Source organism: Empidonax traillii, unplaced genomic scaffold (genome assembly GCF_003031625.1).
Source record: "Empidonax traillii isolate 1590-97213 ecotype Southwest subspecies unplaced genomic scaffold, ASM303162v1 scaffold312:size2399984, whole genome shotgun sequence".
Classification (NCBI taxonomy): domain Eukaryota; kingdom Metazoa; phylum Chordata; class Aves; order Passeriformes; family Tyrannidae; genus Empidonax; species Empidonax traillii.
In genome coordinates this window covers 1,270,702-1,287,463 of record NW_020955505.1, presented here as the reverse complement: position 1 = coordinate 1,287,463, position 16,762 = coordinate 1,270,702, and the positions used below count along the sequence as shown (strand labels likewise).

Here is a 16,762-nt window from a genome sequence, read left to right as displayed (position 1 = left end):
AACGTGTTCTCCAGTTTCATGCACCTCTTCTTGGCAGTACATTGAGCTTCCACACTTTTCTCTATACTTCTTTCACATTTCCTAACCTATGTCTACAATTTGTGTCTCATATGAGATGTAATTTTGTTGACAGATTTTTTTCCATGTTTATATTACTCTCTAAAAAGATCTTACTTGAGCTCTTTTTTAGCACACATCACTGATACGCCATCTCTGTTAAGAGGGGATTGTCTGAGTTGGTGGGAGTAGATAACACAGATGGCAAGGTCTGAAAAGACCACAAAGTTTTGCCAGCAAAAAGCACTATGAAAACAATTTTTATCCATTTTTTGAATCTTCTTCTTAATGACTTAATGACTTCGTAATGTCTTGTAGGGGAAAAGATCCATTATGAAAAGGAGTTTTAAACCAAGTAAAATGTTCTTCAGAAAAAGATCATCCTTCCTAGGAGAGAAAGTAGTTGCAGCAATGAGTACTCTGGGACTAAAGCACAGCTGAGCTGGACACACTATAAAATTTTAGTACTTAAAACTGCCTGAAAAAATTTCCTGATGTCAAATGAGCAAAAATCTCCCTGAGATGATTATACATAATACACTTTATAGGTAGACAAACATCAGTCTACTTTACATGTAGAAAATTTAAGGCAAAAAAATTAAGTAGTTTGTGCAAAGCCCCAAAGACCAGTCGTGATGACATTTCTAATAAAATTCAAGTAGCCCTTACTTCCCAGTCTGTATTCACTATTCTAAAGGTTCTTGCTGTTCTATGAATGAAACTGGTTTTTTTTCCTGGAGACAGTCATTATTTTGAAACAATCCTCCCTTTCCTCTCCACCTGCTAATTATCTTTTGGGGAAAAAAGGGGAACTGCAGCTGTGGGAACATAGACAGGGCTGTGTCTTGTTCTAAGAAAATCGCTTCAGGAAAAAGATTGGTGAACAGTTATGAAACCATAAAGCAGATTCTGACCCGCTGCAGAGTCACTCCACAGCATGTCTCATAGCAGATAAGATATGGAAAGCAAAAAAATACTGCTTTTTGTGCCCAAACAGCAGACGGTCCCAGATAACTCCAAACCGCAGGTATCGTAATGAACCACTACTTCCTATATGAACACTGCTGACGTTTGTCACCAAACAACTTCTCCCCCCTAGTTCAAGGACTCAAGTACCTAAAAACTGGATTTTGCTGCAGATGAATTAACCTTCTGGAAGTGGCCACCGTGCCAGAATATCACTTGAAATACACACATATTTGCATGTGAAAAAGAATATATATCATAAATCCGGCCAATGATGGTTATAAACTGTATATAAATACACAAAAAAACACACAGTAGGATTCCATGGGTAGAAACCTGAGGATAGCTGCTCAATGTGGTTTTGAAGTGCCAAAGAGATGAGTGAATTCTTAGCTGAACCATATTGTAGTCATAATATTATCATGCCTTCAGCTGAACTACTTCAAGCACAAAACTGGCAGATGTTGTAAACTAAGCAAGGTTACCTTGGATCAACCCCTGAACAGAAAATGTACGTGCTGTCACAAGTGATGCTGGTAACTCATTAGATAGCTTCTCAATGTGCCTGAAGGAAGAACATAGCTGGTTGTTAGAAGATGTTTGATTCTGCAAGCACCTTCTTTTTGGTAAGACTGAAAACAAGGCTGTGACAATTTGTTGTCCTTAAATATCATGAAGTGCCTCTTATGGATGTATAGAAGCTTTATACAGAGTTGGAAAGGGAGAGGCAGAATGTCTCCCCAGTTGTCATGTAACTTTGCACAGACTGCAGCAGCTTTCAACTGAGGTAAATTGTCGGCTCTTTTTGGAGCAATTTGTTCTGCATCCTATTTTTCCAACTGCTTTGTATATCTACAGAGAAAAGATGGAAGTCCAAACTGAGAATGTGTAGTAGTTATCACTATTAGCTCCCTAAATGATTCTCTTATTACACAGTACGAGTGACTGTAAAAAGTGCTCTATGCCCCAAAATACAAGATTTAGATTAATCCTACCAGAGTTGGGGCATTTAGAACCTATCAAGGCAATGGAAATGGGCACCTCTAGTCTATCCAAAGCCTGGAATGCTCTTTGGGACAGCTGTATAATTAAGAGTTATAAAGGAAAACTACTATGGCCTTGCAAAGAAAGAATAAAGCATTCTTTGTTTTCCCAGAGCGACTGGCTAAATATTAAGCTGACTGCATCTGGCCTGAGAATGCCCGATAAGAACACAAGAACTGAATGTGAAGGAGATCTCGTACTTGAAATTCAGGCCAGGTATTTTGTCCTCGTGCCCATGTAAATTGCCCTGCGAGCGAGTGCTTCACTGTTACCTTGAAGCTGCCTGCTACTTATATTCATGTTTGCTTGTGTATTAATTATAAGCGGTTTGCTGCAGGAACAGTTAGTTTTCATTAGTATGGTCTGTGGCAAGCCTCAGCGCCGCCGGTACCACGCTGCCAGCAGCGAACAGCTTTTCCAACCTCAGCACTTCACGATCCGCATGATTTCAGACCCTAGTGTCCGGACTGGTGGGGCTCCGTGAGCTTCGCGGGCTCCTCAAGCCCTGCAGGGGCTGGTGAGCTCCGTGAGGGCCCTGGATCTCCAGCCGCCCCGGCGGGCTCGGCAGCCGCGGCTCCTGCCGGCGCCGTCCCGGCCGGGACAGCGCGGAGCTGTGACCTCGAGAGCCCTGTCCCGGCCAACCCATGTCCCGCAGTTCATCGGAACCCTGTTGGCTTTAGAGTTAATAATTCACCGCCTGCTTTCCGTTTTTGAACAAGGTCTTTTATTTGCATGGCTCAACGTGGATTCATCACGTTGTTCCCAGCTGCTTTGAACTGCTTGTCCCTTACCCCCACGCGTTGGGGGCGTGCGTTAAACCGTGACCATCACACTTCACGGACAAAGGCTCGAGCTGTCCCCCAGCTCAAATAGCGTTATTTGTGCCCTGCAGGATCCACAAAACCAGAGGGAGCCTCACGTACGGAGGCGCTTGGAGGCGCTCCCCGTCCCTGAAGGGTTAAGAGCGGCACAAGATGGCGGCGCGCCGGCCCCGCCTCCGCCCCCCGCGCGCGGGGCAGCGGCGCGCGGCCGGTCCCGCGGCTGTCGCGCGGTGATGAGTCAGCGGCAGGCGCGCGGCGCGGGGGCGGCGGGCGCGCAGCGGGCGGCGAACATGGCCGGCCTGGCCGAGGCGGCCGCGCCGGGCACCGCCGGGGACGGGCGGCAGGACGGCGGCCGCGGGGAGCCCAGAACCCTCTGGGGCAGCAGCGACCCGCGCCCGCCCCCCGCCGGCCCGGGGCAGCCGTCTCCGCAGCAGCGAACCGAGACGCTGGGCTTCTACGAGAGCGACCGGGGCAGGAAGAAAAAGCGGAGCCTCTCGGGTGAGGGGCGGGGAGCGGCCTGCGGGTAGCAGCGCGGGGCCCCGGGCGGCGGGGGCTCTCACGGGGGACCGGGACGGGTGGCCGGCGCTGGCTTCTCACAGCGCCGCCCGAGGGGCCGGGGACGGTGCCGGTGCCAGGGTGGTGCCTGAGGGCGCCACCGCTGCCCGGGCGAACTTGGGAGAGCGACTTCGGAAAGTGCGCTGGGACCGGGCGGGCCCGGGGAGCGGCGGCCGGCTCGTGGGGAGCTTTCCCTCGGCCCCTGCCCGTGGGTTCGGCCGCCCAGTCGGTTCGGGGAAGCCCCTCGGCGTGGCCGGTGTGTCCCAGACGTGTCGGGGAAGGGCGGCACGGGCGGGGGGCTCTTCGTGCGCGGCCACACAGCTTCTCAAATGTGATGGCGTGGAGGTTTGTGAGCAGCACGGGCATCGCCCCTGGAGTGTGCTGTGCCCCGGAGTTGGAACTCGGGCTGTGAGGCTCGGTCCTGGCCGGCAGTGTGTGTGACAGGAGCGGAGAGCCGGGGCCGGGAGGCTGCGGGCTCGCTCAACTTTCTTGGCAAAGTACGAGAAACGCTTCGTCGTCCGACTAGTTCTTGTTGCACGCACACAGCTGTGAGCACAGTGGTCTTTGCCGCTACTACTGACAGTAGCGGTGCTGTTGGAGCTTTGAACTTGTACGCAGATTGTTAGAAGTCTTTTAAACTAAGTATAGTTTACTAACTGAGGATTTATAGGGGGAAGAAGGGAAAAGGTCATTGCTTTTGCTATCAATCTGCAGCTATATTTACATTCATACTCGAACTGGTTATCTCAGGTATCTACCAAGTAATTTTTGAAAATAGCCCTGCCATTCTTGTAAAATTTGTCAGTTGGTGTATCAGGATGGATTTAGTGTTGGTAAGATTATAAATAGCTTTATTAGCAGCACAATCTTAATTGATTGGCTTGTTGAAAATCTTGAAAGTACTTGAAGTGTTCAACTTCCCAGGCTTTCTCCCTCAGTGTTGCTTGAGTGGGGTATCACAGATTTTATCAAATAAAAAAAAAAGTAATTAGGATTTATTAAAATAATAATTAACAGTTGAACACTTTCCTTCTGAGTTTGATGGGTGTTGTGTCTGTTTCTGATGAGTTATGTCACAGAACATGCAGCATCATTGACTGCAGTTCTGTGGTGTTGATGAACACTACGGAATGTAATAGTGATGTAATTTCCATAGTTAGAATAAGAATTGGCTTGGTTGTAGTATTATGAATTGCCTTGAGGTGAAAAAAGAATGATCAAAATACATTCTGATATGCCTGACAGCTAAATAACTTTATAAAGGAACTGTTATTGGAGGCAGTGAAAATTACCAATGTTCCAGGAATAGATTTGAAGTTTAAAAATAGTTAAAAATCGTTGGTGCTCTCTGACTCTTCAGGGCAAGAAAACATAAGGAGAATAGGCTTCTTGATAGAGCAACTCAAAATCTTAACTCACCTAAGGGTAGCAATATGTTAAATAAAGGAAGTAGGGTTTTCTTCATGGTGGTGAAGCAGGACTAGTACTGTAAAAGAAGTTGTTTAGAGGAGAAGGAAATACTTTTTAAAATATATATTTTCTTCATTGATTATTTGGTGTGTTTATGGAAGAAGTGTGTATTTAGGGTTGGTGGGAGTGAAGTGAGTGCCTGGAATTGTTGTATTTAGGATTAAAGTTATGATTATATAATAAATACTTAGTGAAGCGCAGTGCATTTCATGCTTGCACAACTTTTCCTCTGCATTTCTGGTTAATGGTTATCCTTAGTGTAGCTATGCATTGAAATATAACTTAGGTAAATCATTATCTTCATACCTTGAAGAAATTTGTGGTCTTTTATGTTTTTTGAAGCTGCTTATGCTTTCCTCTCTTGAGGAGGGGAGATAAATCGGCATACTATAAGCATTAAGAATATGCTATCTGAACAGATTAAACTTGGACCGCAGTCTAAAATTTCCTGACTGCAAAAGAGAGAAATTTGAAGTAGGGAAGGAATTTGAAATAGGAGTTAGAGTGTTTACTTTTAAAAGCAAATGTTGCCTGATGCTTTGATAGCAGAATTAAGCCGTTTTTCGAATGATTTATTGCTTTGTCCTGCCTTCATGTCCCATGCTGTTCTTTTGGTTACTGTGTTTTTCCTACAGGGTCAGCCGCTAATCTTTTTCACAGCTGGCACAGGGCTAGGGCTGGTGCTGGGCAGCAGTGAGTGCCCAGAAAGGAGGCGGCTGAGTGACTGTGTTCCAGTGCATCCCCTGTCAATGGGGAGATTATTTTGCAATCACAGTCTGGAGCTTGTGTATTGATCAACCTCAGTCATGAGATTATCCCTTGATATTCAGGACATGAAAGTCTAGCCAGGTGACGAAAACTTAAAGTCATTTGTTTTTCAGCAATAGGCCTATTAAATAGTTTGTGTGAGGTAAGAAGGAGTGGGAACAAATAGCTCATTAGCTAAAATCATTGAATATCTCAAGTTGACAGGGACCCTTAAGTTACTCTGTGGCAGTGCCCATATGCATGCATTTGCTGTGCAGGAAACTACAGTTACTTGAGGTTGCATTATCTTTAAGTTAGAGAAGGTCAGTTATCTGAGGTGGAAAAAAATACACCTGGGCAGTTAACAGAGTGGTTACTTGGTGTGTTTACACCTAAAGTTACCTCTTTGCTTTCATGTTTAGAAACAAGGAAGAATTGGCAAAACCAAAAAAAATTACAAGTGATAGTGCTCACAAGAGATCTGAACAGTGATTTAGTGGTATGAATTTCTTATTTATTTCACAGAATGAACTTTGATTGAGACTTTACGTGTAAATATTATTTACTACTCATTAAACTACATGTTGGTTTGTTTGTTTTAAAATAAATGGTTTAAAGCTTAGTGTGGTTTTGGCTTGCCTTATAGAAGTGAATCAGTAATATATAAATCATCAAAATCACTATCAAGCTCATACAGGGGAAAAACACTTCAGTTCACTTAGTTTAAAGGAAATCATGATTTATTAACAATACATAATTAACCTGCACATAGTGAGTTATATAGCTGTGATCAGTATAGGCAACATGATAAATCACAATACTGGGCATGCAAAGAACATTAATACACCACCACAAACTTCAAGGTGGTTGTTTGTGATCCCCCCAAGTTCTAGTCACACTCAATACGTGTGTGTGCGTCCCCCCAAGGCCACGTAGGTTATAAGCACAGCTTGTCTCTTTTAAACTTGCTTCTTTTAAACTTCTGTTTAAACTGATTTCTTCTCTGCTTCAAAACACTTCATAATTTTCTGACTACTGTTAATGTTAATGGTCTTCATCTTCAACGTGGTGATTACTGAGAAGGCGTAGCCTCAGATAGTTTTGGGTGAACTTTTCAGGCATAGTGTCCATACTTGAATTCCTCTCCTACCAGCTGTTATGTGGGCACTTTTACTGTTACTGTTATACAGCCTCTTCATTGCCACGAAAAATGTGGAGCATTGTACCATGCAAAGTCCCTTCCACCTCTAATAGTCACTAAGAATTTGGCTAAAATCTGAATTTACTATTTGCTTGTGTCCTGGTAGGTGCTCTATAGCTTTTCACCTTTTTGTCTAGATCAGTGATTTGCATCTTTTCAAGCTTCTATTTTTAAATGCCAATAACCAGAGACACTGTACTTCATTGTAGTGTTCTGTCACTTCCAAAGTGTTACAAGGAGGTGGTGATGTCAGAACTCATCAGTGAGTGTTGAAGCTTAAGCTCAATCTCTTTGTGCTGACAGCCTGAATGTCATAATTAAGATTTCATATGTTTTTAATAATTTCATATGTTATTAATTTTGCAAGACTACTCTGTGCAAAATCTTTTTTAGAAACCGTATGAGTTGGCTAAACATAGGTCAGTCGGCCTTCAGGTTGTTTACCTACAGGCATTAAAACACAGAAAACCTGTGCGTGCCTGATGGCTTTTTGGTTGTGAAAGACTTTGTTCTGATCTCCAAATGTTCAGTGTGCTTGTACTGTTTGTGCACTGAATGACTTGGGATCATTTGTCTGCGAACATTTTGATCTTACAGAAAGTTTTTCTTTGTAATAAAAAAAAGGTTGCTAATGTTGCTGAGAGAGAAAATAGCTTTTAAGAAGTCAAAATTTGAGCTTAGTAAATTTAGGAGGACTGGCAATAAATTAAGTTTATTGCATTCAGTGGAGCAGCTTTGAGTAATGTTTTGGGTTATCTGATGGAAAGGATTGCCTGGGAAAAGTAGCTTGTTTTGTTTATTGGAAGGCAACATGGTAATTAAGGGAGAGCATAGGACTTGCTTCTCATACAGCTCCTTCCCTACAGTTATTTAACCATCAGCAGAAACCTTCTGTGTTAGAGGCCTTGTAAATGAAACATGTAGCAAGAGACAAGTAACAAAAGTACAGCAGCTTCTCACCCTTTGGAGCTCATGCCTGAAGTGTCTTCTGCTTCTGTGTGTTTCTGAATAGATCTTTCATTGCTGAGATTCATCAGTGCTGAGCTAACAAGAGGTTACTTTCTTGAACACAATGAAGCAAAATACACGGAGCGGAGAGAGAGAGTGTACACGTGCATGCGGATACCAAAAGAACTGGAGAAGGTGAAGTATGTTTAATATTTGATTTAACTTGGAGATGAAATCTGTTGCATTAAAACATTTAAGGAAATATGTGGTTTTGAAACACCTTTGCTACTAAAAAAAGAATGTAAATATCTATAATGATTATTTTTCAGTGTTATAACAAATGTTTTTGTTTTGGGGGGTGGTTTCTGCCTATATTTTCTCGTTGCTGTTGGCAACTCAGCTTTTTAGCAGGGAGAGACAAGCCCAGATAATGACAAATTAATTCAAATATAAAGATGTCACTGATCTTCAAAGGAATAGTCAATTAAAAGAAAACTTTTTGTAGCAAAACATAATTTTGCATTAAAACATTTAAAATTTTTTTTTCAAGTCTTTAATGCTTTGAGGATGGGAAGATTTCAGTCTTTTAAAAATGTGGTGATGGATGAGTTTGTCTAAGGTTTTTGACATAATTTTCGTAGTCTTCTATTTTGCTTCTTGCTACTGTTTACCACATCTTCCCTCTGTGGCCCTTCCTGAGGGATTCCAGCCACCTCCTTTATGTCAGCTTAGATACCATTCTGGCTGTCCAGTGGTGTAAGGTAGAGGAGAGTTTTATTTTGGCATAACCATGTTAATTTGGAAGGCAGCAGCAGCAGTATGCTCAAGGATGATGAGTAAGGCAACACTGGTAATAAGGTTTGGCTAGGCTGCAGTGTAATGATAACATTAAAATTAAGATTGCTAAAATTCCCAAAATCTCCATGTATGAAGTAAAAAATGGAACTAAATCAGTTTAACTTATATTGAAGGAAGGGGCTTGTTTCACTCTTCCTCCCACTTCAGTCTCCTGCTTTATGCATGCTGCCTGCTTTGCGTGAGCTGTGGTGCTTGTTGAACTGTTCCAAGAGTTAAATCAGCTCATAATTCAGCAGTGAATGCTGCACTTTTCTTGCTCTGTTTATTCTGTGCTCGGATAGTGAGCTGATTTGCTCAGCCAATATTCTTGAGAGTCCAGAGCCTACAGAAAGGCACCTCTATAGCTTCGGGTAGAGGTAGAAAGATGAAAGGGCAGTGGAGGACAGAGGGGGAGTAGGATTCCCTTTGTCAGTAGCACTCTGGTTCCTTCTTCAGTATCATTAGATTCATCCCTGGATCATGGTAAGGCCTGGTTTTAGAAAGCTAAATTCCCAGTCAGTTACTGCAGAAAATCACACAATGAGTGAGATTGGGATGGACCTCTGAGATGATGTAATCCCTTCCTTAAAGCTGTGTCACCTGCAACAAACGGGTTGCTGGGGTTTAGAGGCAGGTGGGCTTTGAACCTCTCCAGGGATGGTGTCTTCACATCCTCACTATTCACCCATTCCTGTTTATGGTAGAGACTCAGCTGAACAATACAGCAGTTCTACATCATCTCCACTGTAATTATATAGACTTACATGCCGTCTCCAGGGCACAGAAATTATTCTGAAGGACCTCCAATAAAACTTTCAGTGTGTAGGAACAAGTAATGGCCAGCAGTCTTTTTATACACAAGATGATGCTGTACTGAAATTGATTTACCATGCAAACCCCACCAAACTTCAGTCTGTACTTTGAATATGAAATATTATGAAACTGAAGAATAAACAGATTGAAAAAGTGATAGTTGTCTTCTTAAGGGGAGATTATGACAGAAATTTGTTAATTCTTTGCATTGGTTTAGTCCATGTTAGTACTCATACTAGCTATGTCAAATTGAATCTTACTCATTAAAAAAAAATACAATGATGAGCATCTAGAATGAAAGCTAAATAGTGTACAGATCATCACCTGTTGCAGCAACCACTAGCCTAGGTAATACAAAAATCTGGTTACTTGAAATAAGGCATGTAAGACACTAGGAAAGGAGCAGAAGAGTTTTCTTAATGGCTTTTTTCTACCTAGTAGTATGACTACAGAATAAGAATGAAAATTATAATCAGATAGTGAGAATACACTGGAGTAAATTTATCAAAGCCTAGTATTGGGAGATGTTATTTAACATGCACTTATTAATTCCCATAGTTTTAGAGTGGAGTGTGATATTAAAAGGGCAGTATTTTTACATTTGTTGTTCTGACTACCCTTTTCTATTTTGGGAAGCTAGATAATTCACAATATAAGTGCTACTTCCACTCAAGCTTTATATGCAATTTCAGTGAAAACTTTTCCCTGTAGTAGGGTATTTATACTAAATGAAAAGGTGGTCTCTCTTCCTACCGTCTTAAGGGAAGACTTGTTAGTTGATCTCAAAATTAAACTGTGCTCTTTTTCTAAGTTATAGTTATGATGATGGAAAAACTCTGTAAGCTTTTCTGTTAGTTCCTTAGTACATGGAATGTAGCAGCAAAAATAATGTTTACAGAAAGGATTGGAAGGTTCAATACTGATTATATTTAAATGTGTGCATGTAAATGTGCAAGTGCATCGTAGTAAAAAACTTAGGGAAAAGAGGACATTAAACAACAATTGCAAATATTAACACAAGCTTACAATTGTGAAAAACTATTATTATACTCAGGCAGAGAAGTCTGTCTAAATCAAAAAGAAAATGCAGTGCTGTTTTCAAGATTATAAAAATGTCCTCAAAAAACAGAGAGGCAAAATGACAGGCAGTTTTTCTAGTTTGCTTGGGTTAAGGAGTTAAAAAAAAAAAAGGTAAGTATTCAGCTCTGGTCATCCCCAGTGCTTGAAAATTCAGCACCTGGTTTAAAAGTTAGCAAAGAAATAGGTTACTTAATAGCATATTAATGCACTGCATAAATTTATACATCATTCGTGTAACGCTGCTCTTGATAACTTTAAATGATAACTCTCTGCTGAAATTTTAGAATATGATATGAGAGGTGAATGAGTGAATACCAGGGAAGAGACCTTAATATCATGATGGTATTGAAATATTCTGTCACTGCAGAATTGGTTGGAATAATATTATAAGGGAAAGTAACAACTCAGGGATGATAGCAGTGCTGTTGTGCCCAAACCAGTCATCTTGCATGCCTTATGGATAGACACACAAAGGAGTGCAGTCCATGGGATTGCTGTCAAGGTTACAAGGATGCATGAGGAGTAAGAGTGAGAGAAAGGGACACGTCAGTGATATGTAACTCCTTAGATACTGATGTGGCAGTTGCACAAAGAAGGTATTTTGAAAGGCAAAGGGACTGTGGGAGATAAACCAAAGTACAAGTAAATTACTTTTACACACACCCCACTACCCCAATGTCTTCCTTTCTCAGCAGTACATACAACTTCCATATGTAAAAGTGTATCTGTCATGGACATTAGGCCTGCTTAGATGTTGCTAGTCTTAATTGTGTAGTAAGATAAGCTTGCTTTTTTACATGATTATCCTTGCAAGAAAAAGTATTAGCTCCTGGTTTGACAGAAGTATAAAGGCATGGGCCTAGAATCCCATTCAGGTAGACTCATAGAATCATCCAAAGATCAGCTAAAGAAGGAATGGGGAGAGTCTGGTATAAGAGCTTTCAATTTGTAGAGTTTAGGTCTAGTTTAATTATCATAGAGTTGTTTGGCTTGTGGCTATAGTGAAATGGTTTTAACTGTTTCTGTAAATTTAAGGATAAAACATTTAAACAGAGGGCAATGGGAAATTTACCTCTTCATAGTTTTTATTCTTATATGAAAAAGGTGGATGTTCCCTGAAAGAGATGTACCAAACTGTAATTAGCTACGCAATAGAAATTTTACAAGGTGATAAAAAAATGGGGGAGTAATACTGAAAATACAGAAATCTGGCTGTGCACATTTACACACAGCTTTTTTCCTCTAAGGTTAAAACATGAACTTTTTTAACTTTAGAGGAAAGTCACCATTGGAAAATGAGCTACAGTTCAAGTAGTAGTAGTTCAAGTGCAGTTCATCTATTAAATAAAGACTGAGTTCGGTGAACTGTGAAAGTCTGCAAAAGCCTTTGCTGCTTGGACCTTGTGGTGCAGAATTTTTGATGAATAGTCTTCAAAGTGCATAGCATGTTAATTTTTGTTACAGTTCAGCTGATTGAGCAAGTCAGAGTATTGTGCTTATTTGGTAAATTAGCCTTATGCAAATGTATTTTTCATTAAATAATTCTTTATGAACTTTTGTAACCCTTTATAAACTACTAACATAATTCTGTTTTATTTTTGTAATTTAGTTGATGTTTTTTGGAATCTTTTTGTGCCTGGATGCTTTTCTGTATGTATTCACCCTGCTTCCTTTGAGAGTCTTTCTGGCAATGTTCCGGTTCATCACTTTGCCTTGCTATGGCTTACGGTAAGTTGATTCAAGAGAAAGGTGTTGATACCCTTAAATAATGTTTCTCCATTTATGTGTGTGCTTCATTTTTATGGCCTTTCTGTGCCTTTTGAACTACTGATGACTTCTTCCACTGTAAAACAGAAGTTTCAGTCCAAACTAGCCAAAGCAAAGGTGTGTGTGGGGGACTTTTAAGCTTTGTCACCAGTCACTAACTATCGTTGTTGCTTTCTTCAGACACAGCAGTTTGATAACAACACCACTTAGGCATATTCAGGTTAGTAAAGGACAGAGATGTAACCTTACCTTAGTTTTGTTCTTTTATCTAACATCTATTTGAACATTGTTTCAAAATTTCTAAGGCTGACTGACTTGGCTCATGTCTTTGGTAGACTTTTTGATAATGAAACAAAAGTGGTTGGTTTGTTTGTTTGTTAACAAGAAAAATCTTCCTTCTTTTCCTAGTAAACTTTACCAAAGGGTCCCTGAATGAACTGTGTTCTTTTCTTTCCTTTGAAGAATCTTGGAGAGTAAATATTAGAGGGCAAAACTAATCAGAATATTGAGAAATTTTAGATCTTAACTCCTTGCTTTCCTGTTCAGATCAATACTAAGAAGAAGTTGCTAATACATAGGGTTTTTAGTTTGCCTTTCTGGCATAGACATAAAAAATTGGATAGAATTAATTTCCTTCATAAAATTTGCTACTTTACAGTAAAGCTGATTTTGTAAACCTTAAGTGTAACTCAAAAGAAAGGGAGCATTTGTATTAGTGTTGTAATTTTTTTCCTGGATGAAGAAAGACTTCAGGATTTTTATTTCAGATTTTCCAAAACTTGATTTATGGTTACTGAGTTTTGTGGGGGTTTGTTTGTTTGTTTGTTTGTTTTTAATCGAGTTGCTTGAATTAGTGTTATTAATATTGTCTTTTATATGTGAAGGGCTTTTAGATGCATTGTTTACAAATATGTGTTCTGATTAGAGCAAATGCTCTAATCTGGTTGCACAAGAAATAATATTTTAAAGTATAGTCTAAAGTTGAAATGTTCATACTTTAGTGATGCTTAACATAGGCACTAGGTGGCAGTCTCTAATGTTTTATTGTGCCGTTCTTTTTGAATTGAGTCTCAGACTTTGATTAGGTCAAAAGATTTTTCTTAGTTGTGTTAAAAAATGACAGCGATTTGGTTTTAACCTGATTACAAGTCAAATTATGTACCTATTTTTAGTTATCTACATGGATGGTATTGCTAAAATATTAAAATTCAGGTAAATGTAATGGATTTTATTGTGTCATTTTGAACTTACTACTTTTTTTTTTGTTCAAGAATGTTTTTCCTTGTTTATAAACTCAGTTTTGCATTTGACAAAGAAGTTTTCTGCCCTTCTAAAATTATGATTTAAAATTTGAAAGACCAGTTGCTGGTTTTGGTTGTTGTTCAATATCCTGAAGCAAATGACACTGAAAACACCACAAGCACTCACGTATGTGATGTGTGTATATGTACGTGCATGCACCTGCAGTGTGCAAACTTAGTCTGCTTGCTTGACAGGATTTTTAGTGTGCGAGGCAGGGTAGAATCCAGTTTAAGTGTTACCAGGCAAGATGGAGTGGAAATGAGATGATCTTGAGTGAAGAAGGCTTTGTTTTTGTAACAACTGCCAAAGCTATTTCTGTTGTCCCAGTTTCCTTCAATGTGTTTAGAATTTAGATCCCTACAATCTCTTTACTTGTTACAAAGCAAGTACTTGAGGCTTTGTCTAATCCATTCATGTTCTAAAGTTGGTTGCTTTTTACTGAAAGATTTAGAATTCGTGTCTAAGGTATGTAATGGAACTTTTTCAGATGTAAATCTTTTCATTTCCAAATATTCAGACCCTGCACTTTGATTTTTGGGGATTTTTTGTTGTTTTACTAGTTATGCTGTGTGATTTATTATGGCAAAAAATATTTGTGATTTTCTTCTAGCTCAGGAATACATATCTATGTGTTTGTAACCAACTAGAGTTGAATAGGTAAAGCACATTCATAATTGCAAAAGGTACTTACAAAGCAGGTGGCTGTTTAGCTTGCTCTTTCTCACAAATATCAAATAAATGTTGACTAGTTGTTATTTGAACCTGCCACATCATATTCCATTCTGTGTAGTAAATAAAAGTGCTCCTCCCTTCATCTTGACTTTTTTCTCAACATCTCAGTGAAGTAACTGAGCAGTGAGTGTTCCGTCTCCCTTCCAGTTTACTCTTCATTTATTTCCTCATAATTCTATCTGCTCTTTTCAGTGTAGAAAAAGATCGTTACCCATTATTTCTATAAAACAATAAACCCACATTCTATGTAAATGGGCTAATTCCTGTCTATGTTATATTGTGCGCAGTGCTTAAATGTATGGGACGTGCTTAATAGCCTCTTCCACATGTTTTAATAATCCATTTTAGAGAGTTCTGAAAGGAAACAGAGTGATGTATCTTAAAGAAAATGGTTTCCTTTTTCTACCCGGACAGTGTAAGCGCTTCAGTTTGATTTTTAAGTTGTCATTCCTCATCACTTGATCTTTCCTTTTGAGCAAATTTAGTTCGGTGGTTTTGTGAGAGCTATATTGGTGCTAAATAAGCTATTTTTTAGTAAGACTCTAAAACTTCTTCAGTCAGAAGAATCCAAGATTCTATTATTAAGTGAACTAAACTGCTGGTAAAATCACTGTGATCAAACTGGCAGAGACTGAATCATCACATTGTGGTAGTTTTGGCAGGTGCAACTTCATTGCTTTTATGCTTTGTAAGTAGCAGGGTGCTCTTAAAAAAATTAACAAACACTTCACAAAATTAAATTACATGTTCTGAAATTAAAAAAAAAAAATCAGTTCTACTGTATTTTCTTTTGAGTCATGAATTTTCCTGAATTACTCTCTTTAATCTTGTAAACTAATCTCATTGTATTAAAATATTCTTTGACAACATAAAAAGACATACTTTACTTTAACAACCAATATAAGGTAGAGATAGAAGTGGACCTGGTGGAATTCTCTTTGTAATTACAGACCTTGGTGACAGGTTCCTAAAAATAGCTCTGTTTGTGGCTGAAAGGTACAGTTTCCTTTTAAATTCAGACACTTTTTTTATTAATACCTCAGACCCAGAGATTCTGGGTAGAATAATATCGCTGCTTGTTTTGAAACTTTTGTAAAGCTAACTAATTTTTGTTGAAAATATGTTGCACATCTATAAAAGGACATATGGCAATGTGAAAAAGCTCTTCTGTATTGTTTGTAAAACATCACGATATGAAAGCTTAAGTTGTGTGTTAGTGAAACTCTGATGGGACTCCCAATTTAATTATGCCTTAAGGCATTTTACATTATCTCCACAAAACAAGTAAAGACTTTCTAGGGAAAGTGTAACTTTTTTTTCCTCCAAATTCTAGTTTTCTCAAGAAAATACAGTAGAAGATTATGGATTTTTTTATAGGTGAAGATTGAATGACAAGACCTTTACAGTTCTTCCATGTGGAAGTAGATATAGTTTATAAATGCATGTTCTGCATTTTGCTTTTACTCTGCTCTCTGAAATAAGTGAATTTAGGTCCTGTCAGCAATAACATCATTAACTTCATCTGTATTCTGTGTAACTCTTAAAATTCCCATTGCCCTCCTGTAAATTCACAGATTTAGGTTTTTCCATAGGAAATAAATAAACCAGCATTATTTCAAGAAAGAAATGCAGAAAGCAAGCATCTCAGAAAAAAAAAAAAAACAAACCAGACACACTGGCATTCTTATTAGGATATTATTTCTTTGTCCATATTATCAGATTATTAAATAGATTTGAACCTCTGTTGCACACTTATTCCCAAGCCAAATTTTTTTTTTTCTTTTGTGAAGGACTATTGCTCCTATTGTCACCCTAAGTTCACTGAGAAAGTAGTGCACCTGCCCACCAAAATGTGTAGATTTCTACCAACCCAAAAGATGAGGGTGCATTCATTATTTTCTGTAGTGTACTCTCAGGTCAAGTACTCCTTTCTCCTTTCCATAACAGTGCATAGTGTAGCAACATTACAACCTTCTCTTTCTTTCTTTCTTGTAAATCAGACCGAAGGGAAGAGCACTTTCACTTCCTTTATAGGATGGAATGTGGTGTCACAGGGATTCCTCCTTGGTGAGTAAATCCTGATTTTCTTTTTCCTTCTATGCAGTCAACCAAATTCACACATGTACACGTAATCAGTAAAAAGACTGGTTACAAATAGCTAAATTAATGAACATACTTCAAAGGAGAAATCAACGCTGAGTTTTAAGAACCAACACATGAAATCGATTCATGCTGTTTGCAGTAGGTATATTTTCATGTGTAACTTGCATCACTGTGGAAGTTGCGATGTTAGATTTAAAACATTTTTACTTAGAGTGCCCCAGGGACCATTTTGGCCCGTTTTAAAATAGGATATCCTGGAAAAAACTGTAGCCCCTGCTGTACTTTAGCTTATAGTGCCTTAAGCTTTTTGATGTTTGTT

At 39.3% G+C, this 16,762-nt stretch overlaps 1 protein-coding gene across 5 annotated transcripts in view; it reads left to right on the top strand.

Annotated features, from left to right (window-relative positions):
- The first annotated feature begins 3,141 nt into the window (after positions 1–3,141).
- TAPT1 (transmembrane anterior posterior transformation 1) overlaps positions 3,142–16,762 on the top strand; it is a 51,046-nt gene continuing 37,425 nt past the window's right edge. For 2 of the 5 annotated variants that reach the window (XM_027891182.1, XM_027891181.1), the window contains exons 1-3: positions 3,142–3,386; positions 7,874–8,004; positions 12,149–12,267. In XM_027891182.1, the coding sequence (XP_027746983.1) occupies positions 3,179–3,386; positions 7,874–8,004; positions 12,149–12,267 (458 nt within the window). In that variant the 5' untranslated portion in view covers positions 3,142–3,178. Of the gene's footprint in view, positions 3,387–7,873; positions 8,010–12,148; positions 12,268–16,340; positions 16,408–16,762 lie in introns of those variants that run through there. The other 3 variants (XM_027891185.1, XM_027891186.1, XM_027891184.1) reach the window with 3 other exon arrangements.